This window comes from Sturnira hondurensis, unplaced genomic scaffold, assembly GCF_014824575.4.
Source record: "Sturnira hondurensis isolate 20B ecotype Veracruz unplaced genomic scaffold, ASM1482457v3 Scaffold0022215, whole genome shotgun sequence".
NCBI lineage: Eukaryota > Metazoa > Chordata > Mammalia > Chiroptera > Phyllostomidae > Sturnira > Sturnira hondurensis.
In genome coordinates this window covers 3198948-3211610 of record NW_028094846.1, presented here as the reverse complement: position 1 = coordinate 3211610, position 12663 = coordinate 3198948, and the positions used below count along the sequence as shown (strand labels likewise).

Below are 12663 nucleotides of genomic sequence, written 5' to 3'. Positions count from 1 at the left end.
CAGAAGGAGGGTGTTGGAGTAACTGTTCCAAACTCGAGTGTCTAGTTTAAAATCCAAGAGGCACTGGTTGTTGTGGTAGAATTCGGAGTCCCACTTGAGGTCCAGGTCCCGAGGGCTCGTGTCTTGGGCTCTGAGGGAGCCGTGACGTCAGGACGCTGGGACAGCACAGAGAACGCACTGGAGGAAGGTGGAGACAGCAAGGGCGGGGCCTCCTGCCTAAAAAGGTGCGTGTCCTGAGCCTCCTGTTTTACACACCCCAGGTGGGAACTGGAAATGCCACTCGGCACCTTTACTACTAATCTTTAGGGCGTGGGGACCACACGAAAAAGAGAAAGCGAAGTCATGGAAGGGGTTGTACAGCTTCCTGCAGGTCTCACTCGGTCTCTCGGGCCTTAATCTCCGTGACTCTGGTTTTCCCAACTGCTCAGTGAGCTTCACAGGAGCCAGCGTCCCTGAAGTCCCTGCAGACTGGACGTGGTGTCACAAGGGGCCTGAAGGGTGACCGTGATCAGGCTGTGTCACCCTCAGCAAAGGGCCTCTGGGAGACCTCTAGGGGTCACTGCAGGTGACTTCCAGCAGTTTTGTTTTTGTTTTCGTTTTTGTTTTGTCTCATCCCAAGCGCGTCCCTGCAGGGAGAGAGTTCCGCCTGCGTCAGGGGAGTCCCGGGTCCCAGGAGGTGGGTGCAGTGGGTGTGGCGCCCGCACGAGGCAAACACACTTAAGCTGCACTAACGAGCTCCCTGGGGACGGGCTGCTGCGACGGGGGAGGGCCACGCCGGTCCGCCAGGACCAGCTCCCTGCACTGCACCCCAGCGGGTGGGCAGACGGACCGTGAGGACGGGCCAGCCACAGCAGGAGCCTCCGAACGCCCGCAGGGAAGCCTTTCCTCCCAGGGCTGTTCGGTCTGACTCCCTCTTTTTAAAGCACCAATCCTATATGTTTTAGGAATGTTTTAAATCAAATGTATTGGGGTGACACAGTTGATGATGATGTAAGTTTCAGGCATGTAACGTGACCTCTGTGTACTTCATTCATCACCTGCTCACCATTCGCAGTCTAGTCTCCTCCAGTCACTGTGTACTTGACCCGTCACCGTGCACTTGACCTGTCACCGTGTACTTGACCCGTAACCACCATCCTATCGTCTGCACTTGGGAGCTGGCCGGTTTGTTCGTTTGCTGCTCTTTGTTTTAGGTCCCACAGACAAGTGAAATCCTACCGTTCTCGGCCTTGTCCTGTCCATCTGATTATTTTACTTAGCACGATACTCCCGAGACGATGTTGCAAAGGGCAGATTTTAAATATTGTTACTGATTTTAAAGAGAGGGGAGTGGAGAGAGAGAGGAACATCCATCCGTTGCCCTCATGCACACCCCAGCCGGGGACAGAACCACAACCTCGGCATGTGCCCCAACCTGGAAGCGGACCCGAAACCCTCCGGGTTACAGAACGACACTCCAGCCCACTGAGCCACCCCGGCCAGGGCACTAATAGCAACCTTTTATCTTTTCATATGGCTGACTAGTATCCACATCTCTGTCCCTGCACACCGCTGGTGGGAATGCAGGCTGGTGCAGCTGCTACGGACAAGGTGTGGAGGATCCTCGGAAAATGAAGACGGTGCGGCCGCACGACCCAGCAACCCCCTTCTGGCTTTCTACCCGAAAACCTTGGAGACACGCTCATAATGATGTGTGTGCCCTCGGTTCACCGTAGCATTACTCACAGTAGCCGAGACGGAGACCGCCCAGTGTCGTTCGGTGGGTGATCAGACAAAGCAGGTGTCTTGGGAGTCCCCCCACGGAGGTGCGTGAGTCGGAGGTGTGCGTCTAGCGTGCCGGGGGAGGGGGGTGGAGAGCTGCACAGGGGACCGAGCTCCCTGCGGTCCCACCGACCTCGCAGGCGGTGGAAAGCAGGCACGCGGTGAACACCAGAGGGCCAGGGCTCGAATCCCAAGGCTGCTGCGGAGCTGGGTGCGGGCCCTGAGCCTCAGTTTCCTCCAGTGCCAGAGAGATGCGGCGCTCACAGGTCCGGGAGCGTGGGGCGGGCACAGCAAGATGAAGGACCGAGGCATCTAGCGCGGTGCTCTCGTCACCATTGCCGCTGTGGTCGCTGCAGTCACTTAGGCCCTTTAAGAGCGGGGCTGCCGGGAAGAGAGGTGCCAAAGGCAGAAAGAGTCAGAGGTTTTCTTACTGTGCGAGAGGAGGTGGGGAGGGCGACCGTGACGGGCTCTGGCTCAGCAGCCCAAGGAGTCAGAGCGCTGAGAGCTCTGTGGCCCGGTGGCCTTTCCCTGGCGTGACCCTCAGCTCCAAGGTGGCTGCTCTGTCCCCTGCATCACGTGCCCATTCCAGGCAGAGGGAACGGAAGGTCCAAGGGCGAAGGCATGCCTCCAGCTGAGTGCGCCTGCTTTTCCTGGAGGCCCCACCTGACAGCTTTTGCTTATGTGACAGGGGTTAGAAATTAGACACAGCCCTCCCTCCCCCACACACAGGGGCAGCTGTGCTCTGCGCTGCCCCTGCAACTCAGAGTCCTCTCTGTGAAGGGGGGGACCCCAAGGGGTGGGCAGGCCCATTATCTTCGAAGTTGTTGTTGCTGCCATTCTCCTTCCTGTCTTGGAACCCCGCCATCTTTCTCCCCTGCAAAGTTCCCCAAGACAGAATCCACAGAGAGTCCCTCCCTGTTTGAAAACACTTCTTGGGCCCTGGCTGGGTGGCTCAGTTGGTTGGGGTGTCATCCCATGCACCGAAAGGCTGTGGGTTCGATTCCCAGTCAGGGCACATACCTGGGTTGTGGCTTCAATCCCCAGCTGGGGTGAGTACGGGAGGCAACCAGTCGATGTCTCTTTCTCCCTCAGGCCACCTCCCTCCCTCTCCCCTTCTTCCTTCCTCTCTCTCTCAAATCAGTAAACATATCCTAGGGTGAAGATAAAAAATAACAACAAAAACACTTCTGGGGTCAGTCAACGTTAATCTTGAAAATCACTCCGGAGGCGTATGCCCGTAAAGGAGTCACCTATATTTTGATTGGTTGGGCCCTGTTTTAGCCTTACATTACCGTTCTGTTCTAAGTGGTGGAAGAGAACACCAGACATTAATGAAATAAATTATCCAGCCTTCGATGGGGCCGGGCCAGAGTTGCACCATTCAAAATAAGGCTACGACGAGGAGCCCAGCTGCCCTGAGTGAAATCTGATAAGGCTTTAAATAATGCACTGTTCTCTGCTATTCCAGAAACTCAAGGAACTCCCGGAATCTTTACGGGTCACTGGTGTTCTTGTTCGAAAATAAATTAAGATTAATTCATGATAGAACAAGTATTTGTCATACTTGTTTCTTTCTGGAAACCTTATTCCCTTTCTTCGTGACATAGGAACGTAGCCACTCATTCCCTGCCCTCCCAGACCCCGGGCTGCTCAGCGCAGACCCGCCCTGGTCTTTGCCAGGAGGAGTGGGTGCCGGGGCGAGAGAGGGCTGGAGAGCACAGGCAGGACTGAGGCCTCAGGGGCCCATGGCCCATGTGGGTGCAGGGGGGAGCCGGAGAGGGCACCCCCCTTGCCCTGCCAGGGTCACAGCTGCTAAAGGAAGAATGTTCCTGTGGTGAAGGCCTTTCTCCCGCCTTGAGCGCCAGTGGAGGAAGAGAGACTGGGCCCAAAAGCCAGCCTGGGTGGTGGGCGGTGCTGTTTCCTCCGTGAGAGCCGCGCTCATGGTCAGCCAAAAAGTCCGTGTGGGCTTTTTCCGTGAGATAAAAGACACTTTTCATTTTCACCAATAACTTCATTGATTTGGCTACATGGAGTATGTCAGCTCTCTCCTGCTATGGGCTTCTAGTGGGCAGAGGCCAGGGGGCTGCTGAGCACCTTCCAGAGCAAAGGATGATCTGGCCAAGATGTCAGTAGCACCCAGAGCCTTCGCACACCACTTCTGACGTGTTGGATCAGTCACAGTGCCTTCTCCATACACTGCACAAATTTGTTTTTGCATTTCAGTTGCGTTTCTTACCTTTCTTGAAATAATCATAATGTGCCAAAAAACGTAGTATATCTTCTTCCACCTTTAATATTAAAATGGCTGCAGAGAAATTCACCAATTTTGATAGGTTTTTTTTCTTTAATGCACTCTGATAGGGCAGCTGTCACAATACACTGTAACAAAGTTGTTTCAAATGAAGTTAAACTAAGTGCTGTTAGAGCCATCCTAGGAAGAAACCAAACGAACTTCCTGGCCACTCAGTACAGAGAAAGGCAGGACCAGGCCCTGAGCGGGAGCAGTCAGTCCCCGGGGAAGTGGCAGGCCTGCGGAGACTGCTTCGGGCAGGGACAGGAGTCTCCCTGTCCTCTGAGCCCTCACTTGTGACAGCACCCCTCTCTGTCCTTCACCTGTCCCCCAGGCACACGGGCCCCTCAGCTCAGCGCCCTTGTCCCCGTGCCTTCGCCAGGGACGGGGGTGCGTAACAAGAAGCCTGGAATTTCACTCACTGGTATTCGGCCCACTGGGGGGCGGTTTATAGAAAAATGTGGCAATTGCCTCTGATGACCTCGCTGTCAGAGATTAAGGCTGCCCCTTCCACAGCACCGGTGTGCCCCTCAAAAGACACCAGCCGCGGTGATTCTTACCATTTTGACCTGACTTCTTGGCTTGTAAGAAAGCCTTTTTTTCCTTAAATCTTACATTACAGAAACGTTTGCTCTCCCAGTTTCTTTCCGGATTTAAGGGAAAAGTTCATCCCAACCACTCCCGTCAGTAACTATGAAATTCTGATTGTACATCCTGTCAGCTTTGATCTGACCTCAGAGCTTTTCTTCACATTTCTGATGTTTCTTCGTAAAAGTGATGTCCTATCTTCTAAGTGATTTTAGTCACCTTTTAATTCGATTAGTTTCCTCTTGGAGCTTTTTGAACTGACGTTCACGTATGAAGTATAGTGACAGGAGCTGCCCCAGGAGCTAACACCCTGTGTGCTTTTCTGGAAGGGACTGTGACCCCTCATGTGCCACCCGCAGTGTCCCCCGCAAGGCCAGCCAGCAGTGATGATCACCGGGACGCCGTTGCCTCTGCAGCCCACGTCCTCAGGGACCCCCAGGCCACGCTCCCAGAGGCCTTTGCTGAGTCACTGCTCACTGTTCACAGTACTCGTCCCATGAGCCCACCGATTCCCTTCCTGCGAATACCCAGCCGTCCCCACGGATGTCCCCTGCCTGTTCTGTGCCCACATCACCATTTCACAGTGTGGGGTGGGGGGTGGGGGGCCGCCCATCCCCTTGGCACCGGGCCAACGTTGAGGGCCTGCCTTGAGCCCTGAATGGCAGCCAAGGCACAGGGGACTGGGCAGTGGCCCTCCCGCCCGCAGATGGGCTGCTTCCGGCCCTGTTGGGGGCACCTACCGTTGCTCATCCTCAAAGGCGGTAGTAGTTCACTGCCCCGGCGAGCATCTGAAGCACCGAAAGGTGAAGGGGAATTACTGACATCTGCACGTCACTGTACCCCGGCACAGGTGTCCTTTTCCGTCACCACAGAGCCGCGTCAGACATCGGGAGGTCAGCCAGCACCGCTGTGCAGACAGACCGCCCATCTGCAGTTTCCCCCACAAATGTCCTTTGTAACAAGAGAAAAACAATGTGTCTAGGCTCAGATCCATTCCAGGATCACATGGTTCGTCTCTTCGGCATCTTTGTCAAGGTCCTCAGTCGACTGTTGTCCTTTGGGATCTGCCGACTTGTGTGGGCTGTCTGTCCTCTGAGGGGCCGCAGCACGTGGACACACAGCGGGCCTGTCTGCAGCACGGCCAGGCGTCAGAGAGCCGAAAGCAGATACGCCATCACAGAGTGCCGGCTGTGTGCTGGGCGCTGTTGTGAGTGCTTTGCACAGTCTGACTCATTGCACCTTCGCAGCAGCCCTGGGTGATGGGTGTTGTTGTGGTACAGATGTGAAATCCAAGAAGCAGAAGTGACGTGCCCAAGGTCATGTAGCTGGGAAGAGGCAAGGCCAGGCTCGTGGTCCTGGGAGTGCGTGACCAGCAAAGACGGAACGCAGGTACCTGCAGTTCTCTGCGGTCGGGTGAGTAATCAGCTGTGAACGCCTCTGTTTCATCCACTGGAATTCAGACTAATAATACTTTGTTACTTTGTTACTTTGTTAATTAACAAAGTAACAAAGTATTACTTAATTACTTTGTTAATTTGTAAGAATTACCATAATAATCTGTTAAAGCACTTAATATGTAGCAAGGGTGAGTGAAATTTAAAATGTAAAACCGAAGAACTGTGACTCACACTGAGATATTGTAGCTCTCAGCACTTTTGTAACCTTTGGGAGTGGGAAGGGAAGGGGACAGAAGCTGCAAACATCTATTCATAGTTTCAGATTTGGGAGGGGGCTGGGCGGGGTCTAGGAACAACCAAAGCCGCCTTCAAGGCAGAGGAGGCCAGATGCGGAGTCACGAAACACAACTTGAGGAGGCAGCTCTGGAAAGGCCCCCTGCGTCCTTCTTACATCAGAAAAGGCACCGAGTCCTGGGGGAGGAAAGGTCAGCCCCTCCCCACTTCAGGAAGGGCGCTGCTCTCACCGGGCGGCAGCGGGAGGGCGTGGGGTTTGCAGGACCGCTGGGAGGTGCAGTCACTGTAGTGGGAAGTTTTTGTTCAGCCTGAAGACACGGCAGGTATGGCCACCTGTGCCGATGGGGAAGGCGAGCACGCAGGGAGGAGCTACTCGGAGGTCTTAGCGCCAAGTTCTGTCATCTGTAAGAGAATTGAGGGGACATCGGGGCCCCGTGGCTGTGATGGTGAGCAGGGCGGCGTGTCCAGCCCCTCTGTCAAGGCCTGGGTGCTCCCCCCGGCCCTGGGTCAGGAGAGCTGTGGCCCTCTGTTAGCTGGAGCACTAGACCCATGGGCTGGTCCAACACTGATGGTGTTGGGCACCGGGGCTGGCCCAGCGGGGGCCTTCCTCGGCCTTCGTGGCCCCTCCTAGCTGGTCTGCACAGGCCCTGCGCTGGAGGGAGATCTGAGTTTCCCCAGAAATGGCCGTTGGAGCCCTGATTCCGAGACAGGCGGGTTGGTTAAGGCTTTGTGGGGAAGCAAGCTGGAAAGCATGCGCCCCAGTGTTGTTCCAGTGGGGGCCTTCCCGTTGGGCGTGGGACCCATCTGTGGCTCAGCAGAATAGCGGCATCTCTGCTGGGTGAGAGGCAGTGCCTGAGTGAGACACCTCGTCTCTCAGAATGTGTTGACGCTGCCACCACACAGAACTGAAAAATGCACCAGGGCATCTGCCTGCATCCAGCCCGTCTCCCAGCGGGTCGACACGGGTGCCAGTGGGCCCACAGCAGGCCTACGCCTCTCTGCTTCCCAGCGCTGAGCACAGAGGCTGGCGGCCGTCAGGTCTGGCTGGCACGGGCCCCTCTGAAAGAACAGAGGGAGGCACATTTTCTCTGGAATTCGACACCAGATCACTTGACTCGCTCCATTAAAACCGTCCTTGCCTGCTCCTTGCATCGTCCCCCTCTGTGCTTCTAGGGTCTGTAGTCCCAGGTTTTCAAAGAGAACTCGCTTAGTCCCCCGTGGGCCAGATGCACCTGTACCGAAGCGTTACTAATCCTCTAAGAGGCCGGGACTCTGGCCAGCAGTAGACTCTGAAAGCTTCTGATAACCGGGTTCCTTCTCAGATCACTGATAAGGCCTTTAACTGGGACTTGGAGCGGCGCCCTGGGTAATGAGGGCGGCTGCTGTTCTAGCGCTGGCCGGGTCAGCTGGAGAACCGAGGACCTCCGCGCCTCCCAAGGCCACACCCGGAGCAGAGGCTCCTGCATCCTGGGCAGCCACGTGTCGCTCCCACGCTCTCCACTGCGGCTGAGCGCCAGCCACGATGTTATGTACTACCTTTCTCTTAAGTACCTGCGTTATTATACTTAACTCTACTTTACTGCCATAAATGGAAAATTAGTATCACTTGCCCTTAGTTGGAATAAAATAAATACAATGTAAACAAGCTATTAAATTCTACCTGGATAGTACTGCTCGCCAAAGGTGCTGAGCCTTCTCCTTTTTCCTGCTGTGGCCGCTCTGAGTGATGCCTTTGTGTCCAGGCGGCACTGGCCCACCTTTGAGACCAGGTCCTTTGGAAAGTGCCTTCCCCTCATTCCGTGTCAGGAGCGAAGCGTCTGATTGGCTGGACTTGCGGGAAAACCCCTCTCCAGGATCTGCTACGAGCCCCATGAAGGAGGTGGCTGACGCCGTCCCTACACCCGAGAAACGTGTGACCTGCTGAGGAGCCACTCGAACCTCCTCGAAGCGGGAGCACTGATAAAGGCACAGAGCTGGGCCCCGGCCAGCTGGCCTGGTCAGAGCGTCGTGGTGTGCACCGAAAGGTTGCGGGTCCGATTTCTCCCCTTCAGGGCACACGCCTCGGTTGTGGGTCTGATGTTGGGCCCGTACAGGAGGCAGCCCATAGATGTGTCTGTCTGTCTGTCTCTCTCTCCAATCAAAAAACGTATCTTCGGGTGAAAGTTTTTTAAAGAACGCAGAAGCAGGAACCCCATTTCTTTGTTTGGATCTCATCCCCCAACCCCTCCACCGTGGCAGCCTTCAGCTTGTCGTGCCTCCGGGTCTGTTTCTGTTTTATTTGTGCATTTCTCACAGTCCACATATAAGTGACACTGTGTGTACTGGTCTTTCTCTGTCTGACTGACCTCGCCTGGCAGAATATCCTCTAGGCCCATCCACGGTACTGCAAACAGCAAGACCTCGTCTTCGTGGCGGAGCAACACTCCACTGTGCACATGTACCAGCTGTCGTGGTCCACCCGTCTACGGACGGGCACCTCGGTCGCGTCCATGTCCTGGCTGTCACGGCCAGTGCTGCAGTGACCACAGTGGGGCTGCGTGTGCCTTTCTGAATTAGTGTTTCTCTTTTCTTCAGATAAAGACCCAGGGGCGAATTGCTGGATCGTATATGCTGCTTTTACATTTTCGAGGGATTTCCCCACTGTTTACTGTCGCGGCTGCACCAGTGCAGTCCCACCACTGGCACACAAGGCCTGCCTTTTCCCTGTGTCCTGGCCAGCACACTGTTTGGTGACGGACTGATGGTGGTCCCTCTGGCAGGTTGGAGGTGATAGCTCATTGTGGCTTTAATTGGCATTTCCCTGGTTCGTGAGGCTGGGCATCCTTATGTGTGTACTGGCCACCTGCTTGTCCTCCGGGCAGGAGCGTCTGTTCTGGTTCCCCACCCGTTTTTAAATTGAGTTGGTTTTGGGGGGGTTCACTTTTATGAGTTTTTTATGTATTTTAGACTGTAGCCTTTTGTTGGATATGTCATTTATGAATACCTTCTCCCNCAAGACCTCGTCTTCGTGGCGGAGCAACACTCCGCTGTGCACATGTACCAGCTGTCGTGGTCCACCCGTCTACGGACGGGCACCTCGGTCGCGTCCATGTCCTGGCTGTCACGGCCAGTGCTGCAGTGACCACAGTGGGGCTGCGTGTGCCTTTCTGAATTAGTGTTTCTCTTTTCTTCAGATAAAGACCCAGGGGCGAATTGCTGGATCGTATATGCTGTTTTTACATTTTCGAGGGATTTCCCCACTGTTTACTGTCGCGGCTGCACCAGTGCAGTCCCACCACTGGCACACAAGGCCTGCCTTTTCCCCGTGTCCTGGCCAGCACACTGCTTGGTGACGGACTGATGATGGTCCCTCTGGCAGGTTGGAGGTGATAGCTCATTGTGGCTTTAATTGGCATTTCCCTGGTTCGTGAGGCTGGGCATCCTTGTGTGTGTGCTGGCCACCTGTTTGTCCTCCGGGCAGGAGCGTCTGTTCTGGTTCCCCACCCGTTTTTAAATTGAGTTGGTTTTGGGGGGGGTTCACTTTTATGAGTTTTTTATGTATTTTAGACTGTAGCCTTTTGTTGGATATGTCATTTATGAATACCTCTCCCATGCAGTAGATTATCTCTGTCTGTTGGTTTCCTTCACTGTGCAAAACCTTTCTACTCTGATGTAGTCAGTCCCATTTTTCTTTCTTATTTCCCTCCCCATGGAGACATGTAATGAGATACCTGCTAAGAATGATATCAGAGTTTGCTACCTGTGTTTTCTTCAGGTTTCGTGGTTCAGGTCTAACATTGAAGGCTTTAATCCACTTTAAATGTATTTTGCATATGGTGCAAGAAAGTGGTTTTATTTCTTGCATGTATCTGGTTTTCCCAACACCACGTACTCAAGGGACCGTCTTTACCCCGTTGTATATCCTTGCCTCCTTTGTCGTGCGTTAACTGACCATGTGAGGATTTATTTCTGGGTTCTGTATTGTGTCCCATTGATTTACAGCTGTTTGTATTGCTGCTACTATACTGTTCTGATTATTGTAGCTCTGTAGTATAGTTTGATATCAGGGAGCATGATAGCTCCTGCTCTGTTCTTTCTCAAGAATTCTCTGGCTATTCAGGGTCTTCTGTGGTTCTATATAAATTTTAGAATTAGTTTTTCTGACTCTGAGGAGTCATTTCTGCCATTGCTATTTTAACAGGGAGTGCATTGAATCTGTGTATTACTTTAGGTAGTGTGGGCATTTTAACAATGTTAATCTTTCCAATCCGTGAGCAAGGTATTGCCTTCCATTTAAATGTATCTTATTCACTTTCTTTCTTCAGTATCTTATAGTTTTCTGAGTACAGATTTTTTTTTACTTTTTTTATTTAAAAAAAAGTGTTAACTGCATTATCAAATAAGCCCCAAGATTTTACTGGCTTAACACTAAAAGATTATTTCTTATTCAGGATAACATGGTTGAAGGTACAGGTTAGGAGGTGGCTTTCCTCCCAGTGGTGCTTCAGGGCCCATCTTTGATTCCGTGGCTTCGTCATCCCTGGGAGATCGATCACGCTGTGTGTGTCCAGCTGGTGCAGGGGTGTTGGGGGGAGCGGCCGAGAGAGGCCCAGAAACATGCGAGTCCCTACTGCTGGGGTGTGAGCCGCGGGGCAGGAAGACAGGTTGGTGAGCTCAGCCCGCCGTGGATCTCTCCCTCACGGTTCCAAGTGTGCTCAGCATGCAGCAGACAGCCAGCAGAACCCACCCATTCCAGGAAGACTCACCACCCCCATCTCCCAGCTGGGGCTGCCGCCCTCAGGGTCGCAGGTAGGGCAAAGGCTGGCCCCGTGTGAAGAGGGTGAGGGGAAGCGAGACTGGCCAGGTCCCAGGGAAGGTGACAGGTGGACAACACATGGGCACACTCAAGGGCTCAGGTCGAAAGGTGCTGAGAGGGAGTCACGTTTGTTCTGACCAGGTGATGACCTTAGCCAGCCTCCGGAATGCAAGCCTCCCTTCACTTGGAATCAGTGCCGCCTTTTCCCCAGGCCGAAAGCCAGTCCCTTCCTGTCCATAGGCGCCCCGCATTCCAGACGCTGCCAAGTGAGTGGTTTCGGTGATACAAACACCTTGTTCCGGGAAGGATGCCTTCCATGGACATTCCCCCACCCCGGGTGCGGGCTACATCAGGCCGCCCCCCGCAGCCCTGTGGTCAGCGTGTGGGGGAGGCCCCGGAAACCTTCGCAGCCGAGGGGCCTGCCCACTGTCCCCTTTACTGTTTTCTTAAATGGAGTCATTGTTCCTCTGGTCTTAACGGTATGACAAAGTCTCAGGTGATATTTCTAAAGAATAAACAGCAGATCAGCAGGACTGTACCCGGGGCAGCAGGTGGGGACTCAAGCTGCTCCTGCTGTGTCTGGCCTCCCTGGGAGAGAAGCCCTGTCTACTCACTGGGACAGCTGGGCTGCACCCCTCGGGGGCCTCTCGGGACCCGCCGGAGGGCCCTGGCTGGGTTGGTCTGGCTGTGCAAGGGGGTCTGTTTCCAGACTGGGTGCCCCAGCATTTGCTTGCGCCTGTCCCAAACAAAACACTAAAGCAATTATTCCTGATAAATGTGTTTCAAAAGCTCTTTTTTGGTCTTCTTTCTCAGGCTAATTTTTAAATAAGGCCTTAGGCCAAACCATGAACCAAAAAAAGCCAAGTTACTAAACCTCAGAGGTAGCCTCACTTTAAGTAAACTACTAACAACTCAGGGCTTTTTTAAACAGACGCGAAGCACCAGCGGGAATCAAAGGTTTGTTTTCTGAACCAGGTGAAGCAGAGCCACAGAGTGTTTCTGAATCCGGAATCCTCACGGGTTGGGTCTCCGCCCCCTGTGCCGCCGGCCAGTGCCCAGCCTGGCACCAGAGCCGCAGCGAAACCCTGTCTGTCTTTCAGGTTCAGTATTTCTTCAAGATCCTGGACAACTAGCAGCGCAGAGACCGGGGGGGCCCCGGACCGTTCGGACGCGAGGGAACCACGCACGTGAGCAATGTGTTCATTCTTTTATTGTCCGTTGTTTTCACCTGACTGAATACAAGTCAACGAGAGCACTGCACTCCTGGCGATTGTTACACGTGTTAGGACATGAGTTTGCACTGCAGACGACATTTAACACCGGTCTGTGGGGCACGGCATCACTTCTTATAAAGTCCAAAATAAAGATTTATTTTTCAAACAAGTGACTTTGGTTTATTTCATACATTACACTTCTTCTTGCAGAAAAAAAATAAAATTGTACAACTGCATAAATATAAAATTCTTCCACCATGAAAATGGTCAAAACATTCACGAAGACACGGCACCCGCGCGTGATGCCTCCGGAGAAAGGAAACA

At 53.7% G+C, this 12663-nt stretch overlaps 1 protein-coding gene across 1 annotated transcript in view; it reads left to right on the top strand.

Moving 5' to 3' along the window:
• Window positions 1–12474, top strand: part of NME7 (NME/NM23 family member 7) — a 92385-nt gene extending 79911 nt beyond the window's left edge. The window contains exon 12 of the mRNA XM_037034945.1: window positions 12226–12474. Coding sequence (XP_036890840.1) covers window positions 12226–12258 — 33 coding nt within the window. The 3' untranslated portion in view covers window positions 12259–12474. The remainder of the gene's footprint in view (window positions 1–12225) is intronic.
• Window positions 12475–12663: the final 189 nt, after the last annotated feature.